The sequence below is a fragment of the Vigna umbellata genome, chromosome 10, assembly GCF_029865625.1.
Source record: "Vigna umbellata cultivar VRB3 chromosome 10, Vumbellata_1.0, whole genome shotgun sequence".
Lineage (NCBI taxonomy): Eukaryota > Viridiplantae > Streptophyta > Magnoliopsida > Fabales > Fabaceae > Vigna > Vigna umbellata.
Window position 1 is genome coordinate 14,248,026 of NC_142174.1, and position 13,231 is coordinate 14,261,256.

At 37.7% G+C, this 13,231-nt stretch overlaps 2 protein-coding genes across 2 annotated transcripts; one reads left to right on the plus strand and one right to left on the minus strand.

Annotated features, from left to right (window-relative positions):
• The first annotated feature begins 97 nt into the window (after positions 1–97).
• Positions 98–6,141, plus strand: LOC148191974 (filament-like plant protein 7). Its single transcript, XM_088100809.1, has 6 exons — positions 98–399; positions 1,409–1,531; positions 1,862–2,006; positions 2,081–4,541; positions 4,659–4,710; positions 5,575–6,141. Exons 2-6 carry the CDS (start codon positions 1,439–1,441, stop codon positions 6,046–6,048), a joined length of 3,225 nt encoding a protein of 1,074 aa, XP_087956935.1. The 5' UTR covers positions 98–399; positions 1,409–1,438; the 3' UTR covers positions 6,049–6,141.
• Positions 6,142–7,571: 1,430 nt separating this feature from the next.
• Positions 7,572–9,962, minus strand: LOC124831153 (protein IN CHLOROPLAST ATPASE BIOGENESIS, chloroplastic-like). The gene is made up of 11 exons (XM_088099867.1): positions 9,770–9,962; positions 9,612–9,695; positions 9,380–9,454; positions 9,258–9,300; positions 9,119–9,176; positions 8,842–9,009; positions 8,708–8,770; positions 8,525–8,619; positions 8,351–8,432; positions 8,113–8,223; positions 7,572–7,980 (listed from the first exon to the last, which is right to left on the minus strand). Exons 1-11 carry the CDS (start codon positions 9,891–9,893, stop codon positions 7,840–7,842), a joined length of 1,044 nt encoding a protein of 347 aa, XP_087955993.1. The 5' UTR covers positions 9,894–9,962; the 3' UTR covers positions 7,572–7,839.
• Between the last annotated feature and the right edge of the window lie 3,269 nt (positions 9,963–13,231).

Below are 13,231 nucleotides of genomic sequence, written 5' to 3' on the forward strand. Positions count from 1 at the left end.
GTTTTCAATAATTTTTACAATCAAAATTTGCATCCATGGCAGTGTCTTTTTGCCGTTTGACTTTTAGTCCAGCAGGGAACACTTTACTGTCTTTTCACTTCTTTCTTTTCCCTTTCCTGCAACCAAACTCCCCTCTTTTTTCTCTCTTTAAGGTTGGGAGTTGTGGTACCCTCTGCGTCGGTGAAAAATCAAACATTGCACGTTATCATATGATGTCTGTGTCTCTCTTCCTTTAACCTTCTCAACTCCCATTTCCTTAATCTCCACTTCTATCCATTTTTCCTCTCTCGTTAACTGTCCGTGCCAGAGTTAAATCTCCTCGCCATTGGGTCTCGGATGTTGTTCTTTTGTCTTGGATGATCCACGTACTAGCAAAGTCTCACACTTCATTCTTAAGAGGTCAGAAACCAAAGCACACACCTTTCATCATTATGTTCTTATATTGTATCATCATTTGATTCTGTTCTTTTAAAGAACCTTTTTTTTAACTTAAATTTTAGAAGAATGAATTTTGAGCTTTCGGGCTTTCTGCTAAAAGAGGTTTATAGTACTTTATATATATATAGAAACATTGATGCGTGGAGATTTATATTTATTTAGTGATGTATGTAATATACCTCTTTTGCATACTGGTAAGATTCTGGTAACGACCATTGCATCCTCTGCAACCACGAAACGACAGTACTCTCGAGGGATATATTATGCTTAGGTTAGAAATTAAATGAACAGCACATCAACCAGTTCGTGATTCAGTTTATTAACAGTACTTCAATTAGCTCAGAATTTTGAGTTATTTGTGAAATCAACCTAGTTTAAGCTTTTCCAATTGGCTCATTAGTCCATAGGCTGATTCATATATAGTAATGTAGTGTCCTAGAGAAATGAATATGTTAGCTGCAATTTTTTTATTTAACATATATTAGCATTCCATTTTGTTTTTGGTCTCATCAAGGGGATGTTTGGTTTGAAGTCTCTCAACAGTTAAATTGTGTCAATGTGAAGCAGTTCTGTTGCTTCTGCGTCATTTGCTCATTTGGATATTATAACTTGCGATTTATGTGCATCTCAGATATCATTCCAAAGAATCAGTGAATCATTTTTATGGAAGAGTTTGCTTTTAGCGTTATACAATTTTGAACCCAATTGATTGAGCTTTAATTTAAAGCTCAGTTAATTGTTGCATTAATTAGATAGGCTTAGCTCATGTGATTTCCAATCCTGGCTATGGTTGAGTCGTTCTTACATCCTTTTATAGCATGACATCAATGATGAAATATTGAAATAGTGTTTCTGAATAGCAGCAGTTATTTACTCAATAAGTTATCATTGTTGTGATTTATTTCTTGTTAGCTCATCCTTCCAGTTTGACTGTAGTAGCATACTTTCCCTAACCGAAATCTCCATTCAGGCTTCTCACATTTGAAGCCTTCTTATCGTTATGGATCATAAGTCTTGGCTTTGGGGGAAAAAATCCACACAGAAGACAATAGCAACCGACAAAGCAAATCTCACCTCAAAAGAAAATGGAGAGGTAATTTAATTATGTCTCACATCAAATATTTCAGTTCTCATTACACACACATACATGTATACACACACATATGCCATCGAAAATTTATGTTCATGTATAGATTAAGAAGGCTGCTATAGTAATTAGTAAAAGTATTAATCGAGAAGGGCTTTTTTCCTGTGCCCTTGATCTTGAAATGTTTTGTAATTGCAAAATGGGCAAATAATTGTTTATGTATGTATTTGTTAGAAACCTAGATTTTTCCTCCCTGGAATTTTTGAAATATAACGATTTCTTTATTACTTGATAAAATAATCAATATTTTTGTCTTGTTTTGCCTTGCGGTTTTAGGTACAGGAACCTCTAACTGATAAAGAAAAATTGGAGAAAGACTTAAAAAGATTAAATGATAAGCTTGCTTTTGCACTTTCTGAATGTACTGCTAAAGATGAGCAGCTGAAGAAACAAACAAAAATTGTTCAAGAAGCAGTGGCAGGTAATGTTCATGCAGTTGAACAATAATAATCATAGAATAATTTTACCTGTATCTCATTAAAGATTCCTTTGAAGGATGGGAGAAGGCGGAAGCTGAAATATTATCTATGAAGCAACATCTCGATGAATCTATACGGCAGCAATTAGTTTATGAAGAAAGAGCGGCCCAATTGGATGGTGCTCTCAAGGAATGTATGCAACAGTTACGTTTTGTTAGAGAAGAGCAAGAGCAAAGGATGCATGATGCTGTGATGAAAGTTTCTAAAGAATTTGAAGAAGCACGCACAGTTTTGGAGGAGAAGCTATCAGAGACCAGTAAAGGGCTTGCTAAATTTGGGGTTGAAAATTCTCGTCTTAGTAAATCTATTATTGCTAAAGAAAATTTGATTGAAGATTTGAAAAGACAATTGGCTCATGCAGAGGATGATCATAATGCATTGGTGATTAGATTAGAGTCCATGGAGAGAGATAATGCTTCCCTGAAGTACGAAACTCAAGTACTTGAAAAGGAACTTGATATCCGGAATGAGGAAAGAGAATTTAATCGTAGAACAGCTGATGCTTCTCATAAGCAGTACTTACAGAGTGTTAAAAAAATTGCCAAGTTAGAATCTGAATGTCAGAGGCTGCGTGTTCTGGTTCAGAAACGGTTGCCAAGTCCAGCTTCCTTGGCAAAAATGAAAAATGAATTTGAAATGTTGGAACGGGATTCGCTTGAAATGAGAAGGAAAAACTTGAACTCAACCAGTTTGGTGGTTGAATCTGCACTTGACAGTTCCGAGACTGCCATTAGAAGAACCACTGCTTTGACCGAGCAACTAAATGCAGTGGAAGAAGAAAACAAGACATTGAAAGAATCACTAAATAGGAAAATAAATGAAGTCCAATTCTCAAGAGCAATGCTTGCTCGCACGGCTTCTAAACTGATGCGACTTGAGTCAGAGATTGAATCTAGAGGCCATGTGACCTTGGAGCAGCCTATGTGTAATCTTGCAACTCGAGATTTATCTTTGTCGTCAATGTCTGATATTGGCAGTGATGACAAGGTTAGCTGTGCTGATTCCTGGGCTTCTGCATTGATTTCAGAATTGGAGCACTTTAGAAGTATACGGCAGAAGGAATCATTATCATGTAAAAATGTTGGACCCTCAGATTTAAGCCTTATGGATGACTTCCTTGAAATGGAAAAATTAGCAGTGGTCTCTGTTGAAAATGCCACTGAAATTTCGCAAGCTTCTGTAGAAGAAAATAATGAAATAGATGGCTTCTCGGAGACTAGACCAAACGAGATTAGCTCTGGAGTAACAGGTAAGGAGATCGTTCCTGTGTCTGATCATTTGTCAGAGTTCTCCATTTCAAATCAGGAATCATGTTCTAATGACATGTTAAAGGGTGATATTCCTGGCTGGCTTCTGGAAGTAGTTAAAATGATAATGGATCAAAACGGTGCCACTCATAAGAACCTCGATGACATACGTGAGGATATTAGACTGGCTTTGAGCTATCTAAAAAATACAGATCAATATACGTTTGATTCAAGCAAAGGCTCAGGTCACTTTGATGGATCTAAGCCTCTCCATTTTAGTCAGCACACTTCATGGGAACCTTTGAACAATTCTGGGCAAGATCCGTGTGGTACTGATGCTCAGATTTTATCAATAAAGGGAACTAAACAGCAATCTCAAAGGGATATTGGCCAGTCAATAGGTAAGATAATTGAGCTTATTGAAGGGATCAGCATGCCTGCTGAGGATTTTGATAATTCAGATTCTTTGTACCAAAGAGAAAATAGCGGTACAGATAAGAGTCAAGGAATGCCTACAGGCTACATGGTCCGTGTTTTCCAGTGGAAAACATCTGAACTTAGTAGTGTCCTACAGCAATTTCTCAATGTGTGTTACGATTTACTCAATAACAAGGCTGACCATGAAAAATTTGCCACAGAACTGACTACGGCTTTGGACTGGATTATGAATCACTGCTTTTCTCTTCAGGATGTTTCAAGTATGAGGGATGCCATTAAAAAACAATTTGATTGGGATGAGACACTTAGTGAAAACGAAGCTGAAACAGCGATGTCTGCAGATGCATATAAGTTGCATCTTACTAGGGAACAGGTATCATGTTTGCCTCCTCTAACTAATTCAGATTGTCATGGTGTTCCAACTGAAGAGATGCCATATGTTGACAAGGAAGAAATTAAAAATATTGAAGATAAAGTGATCAGTTCTGAATATGAGAAGGAAGCCTTGGAAGGGATGCTCCAATCAGCTACAAATCAACTTCAGGAATCAGAGAAGACTATTGGCAGCTTGAGATTGGAGTTACAAACTGTGAAAGAATTGAATCGAATACTTGAGGATCAAGTACAAAATCATGCATTCATAAATGAAGATCTTGACACTCAGCTTACAGAAACCGAACTACAAGAGGCTAATCACAGGGTTTTAGCATTAGAAGTGGAACTGGAGAGCAAAAATCAATATTGTGAAGAATTAGAGACCAAATGTGTCGAACTTCAGCTCCAGTTTGAAAGGTATCCATAATCCTAATCTTACAATACTTGTTACTATATGATATGATTTTCAAACATTTAGTTTTTAATCTCTTATTTGAAGATTGACACACTCACATATCAAATTTATCTTCACAGCATGACAAAGAAAGACAAGGACATTAATCAGAAAGATGAGCCACTACAAACTGTAAGCTCTTCTCAATCCCATTTTATTCCTGTTTGGCCTATACTCAATGGCTCATAGATTAATTAGATCACTATCTTATATGGCATTCTGGAAGATATAATAAATTTGAAGCGTTTTCAACTAGATATGGATTTGATATTGAATAATATATAGTTCTTATCCTAACTTGGATTTTAAAGCTAAATCGGAAGATCCCAAATTCGAGGATGATGAACAACTTACTTCTTCAGTTCATTGATTTCTTTTAAGTGCTTTTGAAGCATTGAATGCCAAAACCATATCCAATATACAATTCTCCTAAATCTAAGAAACAAAATGGAAATTGGCTCACATAATTTGTTTCCTTCCAAATAATTATACCCAGGTGCTAGGCTGCTGTAATTTTAGTGTGGGAAGGTGGAATAGGAATTTTGATTAGTCATGAAACGAGACAATAATTTCAGGAGACTATTTTATCTTTTTTGCATATTACGGCTGAAAATATTAACAAAAAAGTGTTTTCCCTCTTTAGTTTTTACTTTTGATGAAGGTACTAAATTGTACTGCCAGATATCAATATGGAACCCCATACGTCCTGTTTCCACTCTATCATAGCCTTTAGCAACTGTTAGATATGAACTTGTAGCAATCCTTTAACAAATGGATACAAATAAATGAAAATGAAGCCTGATTATGTGTTTAATGTTTTGAGAGGTTTGATCAGACCAAGGGCCATCTACCCTGGTGAGTGAAGAATGGCTGCTATTTAGTATAAATTTAACTACTCCATTATGCAGTAAGTAGAATATTGACTTCATTGATTACGTGTGCATATCAATATGTACTTTTTGATTTGAAGGCTGTTTATCGATCCGGATCCTGCAGGACTGGGAGATTACCGCGGCATCGGAAAAGTTGGCAGAGTGTCAAGAAACCATTCTTAACCTTGGGAAGCAGTTGAAGGCATTAGCTGCACCAAAGGATGCCTCTCTTTTTGACAATGCCATTGCCTCTCAACGTCGTACAGTCACAAACACGAATCCTGTCCCCCTGAAAGAAAAGAAAGTGAAAAATCGATCTTCTCTGTTTGATCAGATGGTGGCAGATGATGATACCAAAGCAAATGGAAATGCTGTCACAGCAAGTGAAAGAAGCTCCAGTCCTATCAGCATTCCAAGTTTCAAACAGCCCCTGGAAAAGATTTTACTTTTGAATGGACTTAAAGGCCAGGAAGACAGTGCTAGTGTTAATTCTTTGGCCATCGTACCTACCAAGAAATCTGGTGGTCGAAATTTTTGGAGAAGGCTATTTGGGAGAAAGAAATCCAAAAAGAAAGCACAGTTTTCGTTGAACACATGAAAAGCATTTGTAGTGCTGTTTTAGTAATTCCTGAGACAGGGTAACAAATTACATCTTTGCTATATTTCTAATGGAGTGATGTTTATTGTCTTTGCTCTTGGCTCTCTTGTTTATACGACTGAATTAACTGCTGAAAGTTCCAAGTTATTGGATGCATGAAACAGTTGTTGTGGCATATACACTTACCAGGTTTTGTGAGTTCGTGTCAACCTTCCTAGTTGTGTAACTTTTTCTTTTAAGTGTTGAGCTAGGGTTATAACATATTGTTTTTTCTATGTAAATTTTATTGATGAAATAATTACCAAAATTATGTATGGAAGACAATTTCATTAGTGGCCATCTGATTTGTACAAGCACAGGTATATTCGTCTAGGGCGAGTTTGTATCAAATTTAAGTTTGAATGAATTTTATTTCGTAAATTGAATTTGCAAAAGTAGCTTTTGATTTTCTTCAATTCCAAGCTTTGTTTAGGATAATATTCAACTTACAATTGGATCAAACAAAAATTAAATAAAAGCCTTGTCGGATAAATATAACATCTAATATTTATAAGCTCTCTTTAATGTACTCAATATTTTTTTTTAATAAAAACTCTCAATATTTTCAGAATAAGAAAATAAAAAACATATTTTAAGTGATCTCCTACTGCAAAAAAGTCGTGGGGCCAACAAGAAATTAATAAGATCTTAAAAAGATATCTACCAGTAGAGAAAAATTGAAAGACATTGAAGAGATTTTATATCTTGGCATTGAAAAACTTACCAAAAATTAGTACCAAATTTCAAAATAAAATCTTATAGCAAAGATGCTTTAATATAGGTTTTTTGACTTCATGTTGATGCACCTTTTACTAAACACCATTCTTAAAACATACATTATTTTAACTAAACTCGTGTTTAATGTCTTTTTGCATAAAAGAAACTTAATGGACAGTGAAGGAAGTGAAACTTGAATAAAACATTAAGATTGTAGAAGAACTAACATGTTATAAAATTGAGTGAAGAGGTACGTCTCTAAGCATAGAAGCTAAATTTAAAAGGTATCCATCCACTCTCTTATTCTAGTTGAACACTTAATATTTTTATATTAATTGTATTCATGATAATGTAAATTTTTGAAGTATTAAAAGAAATAAAGACTATTTACACTAACAATTTATTCCTTCTTACTATTCATAACAAGGATAAATTAAAACTTCTGTACTTTCCTCAGATACTTCAATATAAATACATTATCATATATCCATATGCATAAGGTATCGTGTGGTGTGCTGTTTAACCTGGACCAGAACAGAAGATGAAAAAAAAGTTCAAGCGAGTAATCACTAAGCTTAACAGCGTGGGACGCACATGAATTACAAGTTACTACTGGCACTGATGTAGGCCTCGATTAGCTTCAACACTAATTTGCTTGGCCAATCTGCAATAACATGATAAGTATTGATTGTAGGAGTAGGGAATGCAAATAATCCAACAGTATACATATATGTTTACGAGAGAGAATAAAGACTGAGCCAAGTGGATTAGGAATGAAAAAAAGTCATTTATTTTTGCATGTATAGAATGAAACAAAAACAAACAAGCATCTTAGGAGTTCAGGTTAAATGGATTGACTGTAACGAAACTCAGGGAAACAATATCAAAACCTGCGGAATAAATCGTATAATTTTCCTCTAATTATTTTCAAAACTTCATACGAAGCACTGGACATGCCAAGATGGACATGCCAAGATGGACATGCCAAGATGGACATGCACTGATGCATGTTGGAAACAAAATTAGTTAATTAAATCAATCTCTATAAAGTATAAATTTGGCAACATCTGGAAGTCCTGCTTCCTCGTAACATTTGGCTATCCGCTCTAAGTAGTCATCCCATTCTCCCTCTACAGAAGCTAAATCCAACAAGAAAGCGGCTTCGTCTAGCACAACCTGCGGTTGATTTGAAGATTAAAGCAAGATGAAGATGAATACCAGCAATCACCCCAGCCATGAATGTTTGATGCTATAGACTTGAATTAGATATTCAAATTAAATTAATAAATAGTTCGCACTATATTGCACCTGCTCAGGGGCCTTTCCTTTTTTAATATCTTCTTGCCTTCCCTCTTCAGTCACCCTCTCTTTAATGTACTCAATTTGCTCATCATCCCATTGTGCTATATTAGCTACGTCCTACACAAAAATGAATATGACAAAAGAAATACAAAAGGGTAACACAGAAAAGTATGTAAAGAAAGAAAAGAGATATGACACAATTTTATAGTTAAACTAGAAAACCAAACTGATGATCATTTCATACCTCATACTTGCAACCCAGAGTCCACCACGGTGATTTCAAAGCTCCCCTAGCAGCATCTTTAGCTTCTACTTTACGACCAACCCTGTAGAAAATTATTAAACAGAAAGGCAGCAATAAGCTCAGTTTTCCCATCTTGAGCAACTGGAAGAAGTATCAGAAAATTTTTACACCAACCTCAGCAAAACCTCCGCATTGAACGCAAAAGGTCGTGCAAATCCTGGAAAATGCTCCTTCTTGGTATAAAATTCTCCAGTTACTAATGCTGAAACCTTCCCACACACAAACAAACTCAACACGTATCAACTTATATGAATGGCTAATAATTGAGTGGCAAACTAAAATGTAAAGGCGTCTTACATGATCTCCTTCCTCAAAATGCCGCATCACTTTGCGCTCTATGATATCTGGAAATATACCGACCTGAAAACAAGTTAGGCTGACGCATGATTTTACAAGAAGGTCAAAACCACTGTCTAAAATCTTGTAAATACCTTTTTCAAAAGATAGACATCAAGGTTAGAAATTCCAGACTCTGCAAAATCACCCGTTCTGTAAAGTTTCTTCCCAGCATCAGCCGAAGCATTAAATACGGCTTCATTTCTCTCCCGACTGTTCTTTACATCTTCCTCAACTATCATTCGGTGTATAAATTGGTCTACCTGTAAATTGAAAATAGACAATTGAAATCGATTCCCAATTAATCAACAGCACAATGTAGTAAAACCAAACATGGTAATGCAGTGAAATGACCAAGCACACTCCACTTACAGTCTTGGCCAAAAGCCATACTCCATGTTTTCTTACTTCCACCACTGGCATTTCCATCCTGCAGGTATTTGTTCATAACCATGGGATGATTCAAACAGTAGTAAGTAAACAACGGCAGAGAACAGTCACGAAGCCTTACTCGGGTGGAGCCGTGGGCCACCGCAGCAGTGCAGTCACATTACCTGCCAAGAAAGTTGTCACAAACAGTGCTGAACTTGAAAATTTGTCACAGTACATAACTGGTTAACCCTAAACCCATACCAGAACTATTTTTTGTCAGCGGGATGGCAAGAGGTATTAATCCTTGCCTGGCACCCGGTGAGACAATAGTTTCACCTGTTAAATCAAAGGCATAAACAAAAATAAAACATAATTCAATTACTAAAATCATTCTTCAGTGAAAGAAATTCAAACCACATGTCTACCAAAAAAATGAGCTACAGGTTCAAGTATAACGACACAAAACTTCAGATTCATGAAGGAATTCATTTACCTCTGGTTTTCAAAATATTTAGGAGATGTGAAAGATGTTGAGGAGGCTGAGTCGCAGCCACATCCTTCACGAAAGAAACGTGGTCTGCGGAGGAAGAATGAAAATGACAAATGAAAAAGAGCGAAACGGTTTAAAGGATAAGAAGATAAATGCATTACCAGAAATGGAGGAGTAAGAGGAAGAAGAAAAAACGCGGAGGGAAACTCTGCGGCGGCGGAGAAGCAGAGGCACAACGCTGCCACGTGGAGCTCCGCCGTATACGACCACGCCGCCGATCTTCATTATCTATTCGCCTCATCATTTGTTCTCACTCTCTCTCCTTTTATTTATTTTTCTTTCTTTTTCTCGGAAAAAACATTGCCACATAAAACGAAAGGTGAGTTCCATGCCCTTTCATCCAAAACAAAACCACAATTATCTTACGCGATAATAATATTCCAGCAAAAACACTTAAAAACATGGTAAGATTAATTTTCTAAGAAAGAGAATTATATATTAATAATGTTAAATAGTATTGTCTTTTACAATACTTAATTCACACATTTTGTAATAAGTATAAATATGTTTCACCGGTTATTAGAATAAAATCTTGAATTGACGTTAAATGTAATAGTTATATGAAAAGTTATTGATTTACGTAAATTTATAGTTAAAATTACTTTCATTGTTCTTAGAAGATTAAAGAAGAATAAAGTTGATTCAATAGTTTTCTACATTCGAGATAAGATTATCTGGAGAAGATTGTTTGTTGCACAGATTCTGAGATACATCAAATGGCATCACTGGTTCATTAGACATCAATTGACGTTTCCAATTACAGAGAAAAAAAATGGGAATTAAATTGTTTGTTGGATAAAAATGAAAAAAAAATAGTATTGACATTATTTTATTTACTATTATAAAAGCATTTATTATTTTTTCAATTTATTAAAAATAAATACTATTAACTTGTATTACTAAAATTATAAAATGTAATTGTATCATTAATATTGCTATTGTTATTTTAATACCCAGAAAGGAAAAAAACTGAATTGTTATGTTTATTGACACCTTTTCATAACGCTTGGATTAATCTATTACTTTCTGTTTCGGCTGAGTCCGGGCGGATCCTGTAAAAACACACAAACTTACTGTCGAAGACGGACGGGCGGGCGGCGAAGATACATGGACCGAGCGGACACTGCTGAATCCTACGAACCGGAGCTAGCTGCATTGACGGGCGGCACCAAGATGGACGATCGCTGTTCCATGGCGCTTCAAACCGGGCGGACGTCCTCCAATCCGGGCGCTCCCTCTTTGCTCCAAGACGGGCGGACGTCCTCCAATCCGGACGCTCGCTCCACGCTCCAAACCGGGCGGACGTCCTCCTCTCCTGACGCTCCCTCTTTGGACGAACGTTGTTCCTGGATGGGCATCCTCCCTCTCCTAGCGCTGCTCCACACTCCCAGTTGGGGAGGGGCCGGGTACCTGCTAAAGGCACTCCGACGCTCAAGTCAGTATTATGACAGAGCGATTGTAATGCGTGTATGCATCGTTATTCAAGTTAGTCCAGAGTTCATACCTGAGACCTTTATTTATAGCGAATTGTAATGGGCTTTTACCTTTTGGGGGCCTGGGGACGGCCCAATAATACCTTAATCTTCGTTAAGGACTTTAATGTGTCATTAGCATTTAACCGTGTAATCAGCAACGTGCGTCGGTTGGGAATGATGGTCGGTCAGGGATGTTATCCTAGGTGGGCGTCCTGCTCTCGGGCGGACGTCCAATCCTTGGGCGGACGTCCAGCTCTTGGGCGGTCGTCCATTCCTTGGGCGGTCGTCCACTCCTTGGGCGGACGTCCAGCTCTTGGGCGGTCATCCACTCTTTGGGCGGACGTCCAGCTCTTGGGCGGTCGTCCACTCCTTGGGCGGACGCCCAGCTCTTGGGCGGACGTACAATTCTTGGGCGGGCGTCCGGCTCGTGAATACGTATCAGATTATTGGGCGGACTGGCGGATGACGGACGTCCTTGGACGGACGTCCGGTTCCTAAGGACGCTCGGTCCAGACTGTTTGGTGGACGTCCGAATTATTGGGCGGACGTCCACTTCTCAAATGGTTGGCCGCTCGTTCGGTCCAGCCTCCGGGGCGGACATTTTACCTTGCGCGGACGTCAAGCCTCGGGCGGACGTTCTACTTTGGGTAGACGTCCTCTATCGGTACATATGGCGCCGTCTATGTGGGCGTCCTTCCGTACGGCATCCGGCACCTCTGGTACATAAGCCCCCCAAGTCCTAGTGCACGTAGTGTGCGTAGGATTATGAATAATCATCTAAAACACGAGAAGATTTGACGCCATGGTCATACATATTTCCCAGACGTTTCGTCCCTCGACATTTTCCTGAAGAACACTTTTTGTGAGTGTAGAGAGTGCGGTGCTATCTTGTGGTGATAAAATTCCATGTGAGTTCTTCAAATTTTCTCTTACAAACAGGGGTTCTACCCGGTTGGCGGATGTGCATTTGGCCATTTAGGTGACGCTCTGCACTCCCTGGTACATACGCTCTGCCTTGGTTGGCTGGACGCTCGCCTCATTGGATGGGCGTTCCATCTTGGGCGGACGTCCAAATGGCTGGACGCTCGTCATGAATTCCATCTCTGGGCGGACGACCCCTCTTTGGGATGACGTTCTGTCTTGGTTGGCCGGACGCTCGCCATCTTGGGCGGACGCTCGTCATTTTGGATGGGCATGCCATCTTGGGCGGACGTCGTTGGACGCTCGCCACATTGGACGGGCGTTCCATCTTGGGCGGACGTCCAAATGGCTGGACGCTCGTCATGAATTCCATCTTTGGGCGGACGACCCCTCTTTGGGATGACGTTCTGTCTTGGTTGGCCGGACGCTCGCCATCTTGGGCGGACGCTCGTCATTTTGGATGGGCATGCCATCTTGGGCGGACGTCGTTGGACGCTCGCCACATTGGACGGGCGTTCCATCTTGGGCGGTCGTCCACATGGCTGGATGCTCGTCCTATGCCGGGAGGTCCTGTTATTACACTTTCAATTCATAATTAATTAATCGTAAAAAAATATCTAGTTGCTCTCTTTCAATAAATTAACTTTAACATAATGTAAATTAGTCTGATTTTTTTAAAAGTATTTAATAAGATATTTAAAATACCTTATTTAATTTTCTTATATTATTATTTCTTACACTTTAATATATTTTATATCATTATTAATCTTATTTCACCTATTATAAACTTCATTTATAAGTATTAAATATTTATTATTTTTTTCATTTTTTATTTATTCTAAATTGAAAGAATTAGCAGTAATTCATATTTAATCACGTTATATTCTTTCAGAATTCAGTATTAAAAGAATATTATGTAAGATTCATTAGAAATATTTATAATAGTAAATTTTAGTATTTTATTAGTAATAATATTTTAATGGATAGAAAAATGTAAATTTTGGATCTAAAATTATAGTAATTCTAGAAGGAGAGGTTCAAATTTTTGATAACTTATTTATGATTTTTTTTAAGAAAATTGAATAGTAAAAAGTGAATAGTGAATAGTGAATAGTAAAAAGTGAATAATTTTTTTTTTAAAGGATAAGAATTCCTTAGCATGGAAGG

Coding starts and splice junctions, on each gene's coding strand:
- LOC148191974 (XM_088100809.1), top strand. CDS start 1,439: ATGGATCATAAGTCTTGGCTTTGGGGGAAAAAATCCACACAGAAGACA. Junction 1,532..1,861: donor CCTCAAAAGAAAATGGAGAG/GTAATTTAATTA, acceptor TTGCGGTTTTAG/GTACAGGAACCTCTAACTGA. Junction 4,711..5,574: donor AAGATGAGCCACTACAAACT/GTAAGCTCTTCT, acceptor CGGATCCTGCAG/GACTGGGAGATTACCGCGGC.
- LOC124831153 (XM_088099867.1), bottom strand. CDS start 9,893: ATGAAGATCGGCGGCGTGGTCGTATACGGCGGAGCTCCACGTGGCAGC. Junction 9,696..9,769: donor CTCTTACTCCTCCATTTCTG/GTAATGCATTTA, acceptor CTTCCTCCGCAG/ACCACGTTTCTTTCGTGAAG. Junction 8,224..8,350: donor CTCTGGGTTGCAAGTATGAG/GTATGAAATGAT, acceptor ATTTTTGTGTAG/GACGTAGCTAATATAGCACA.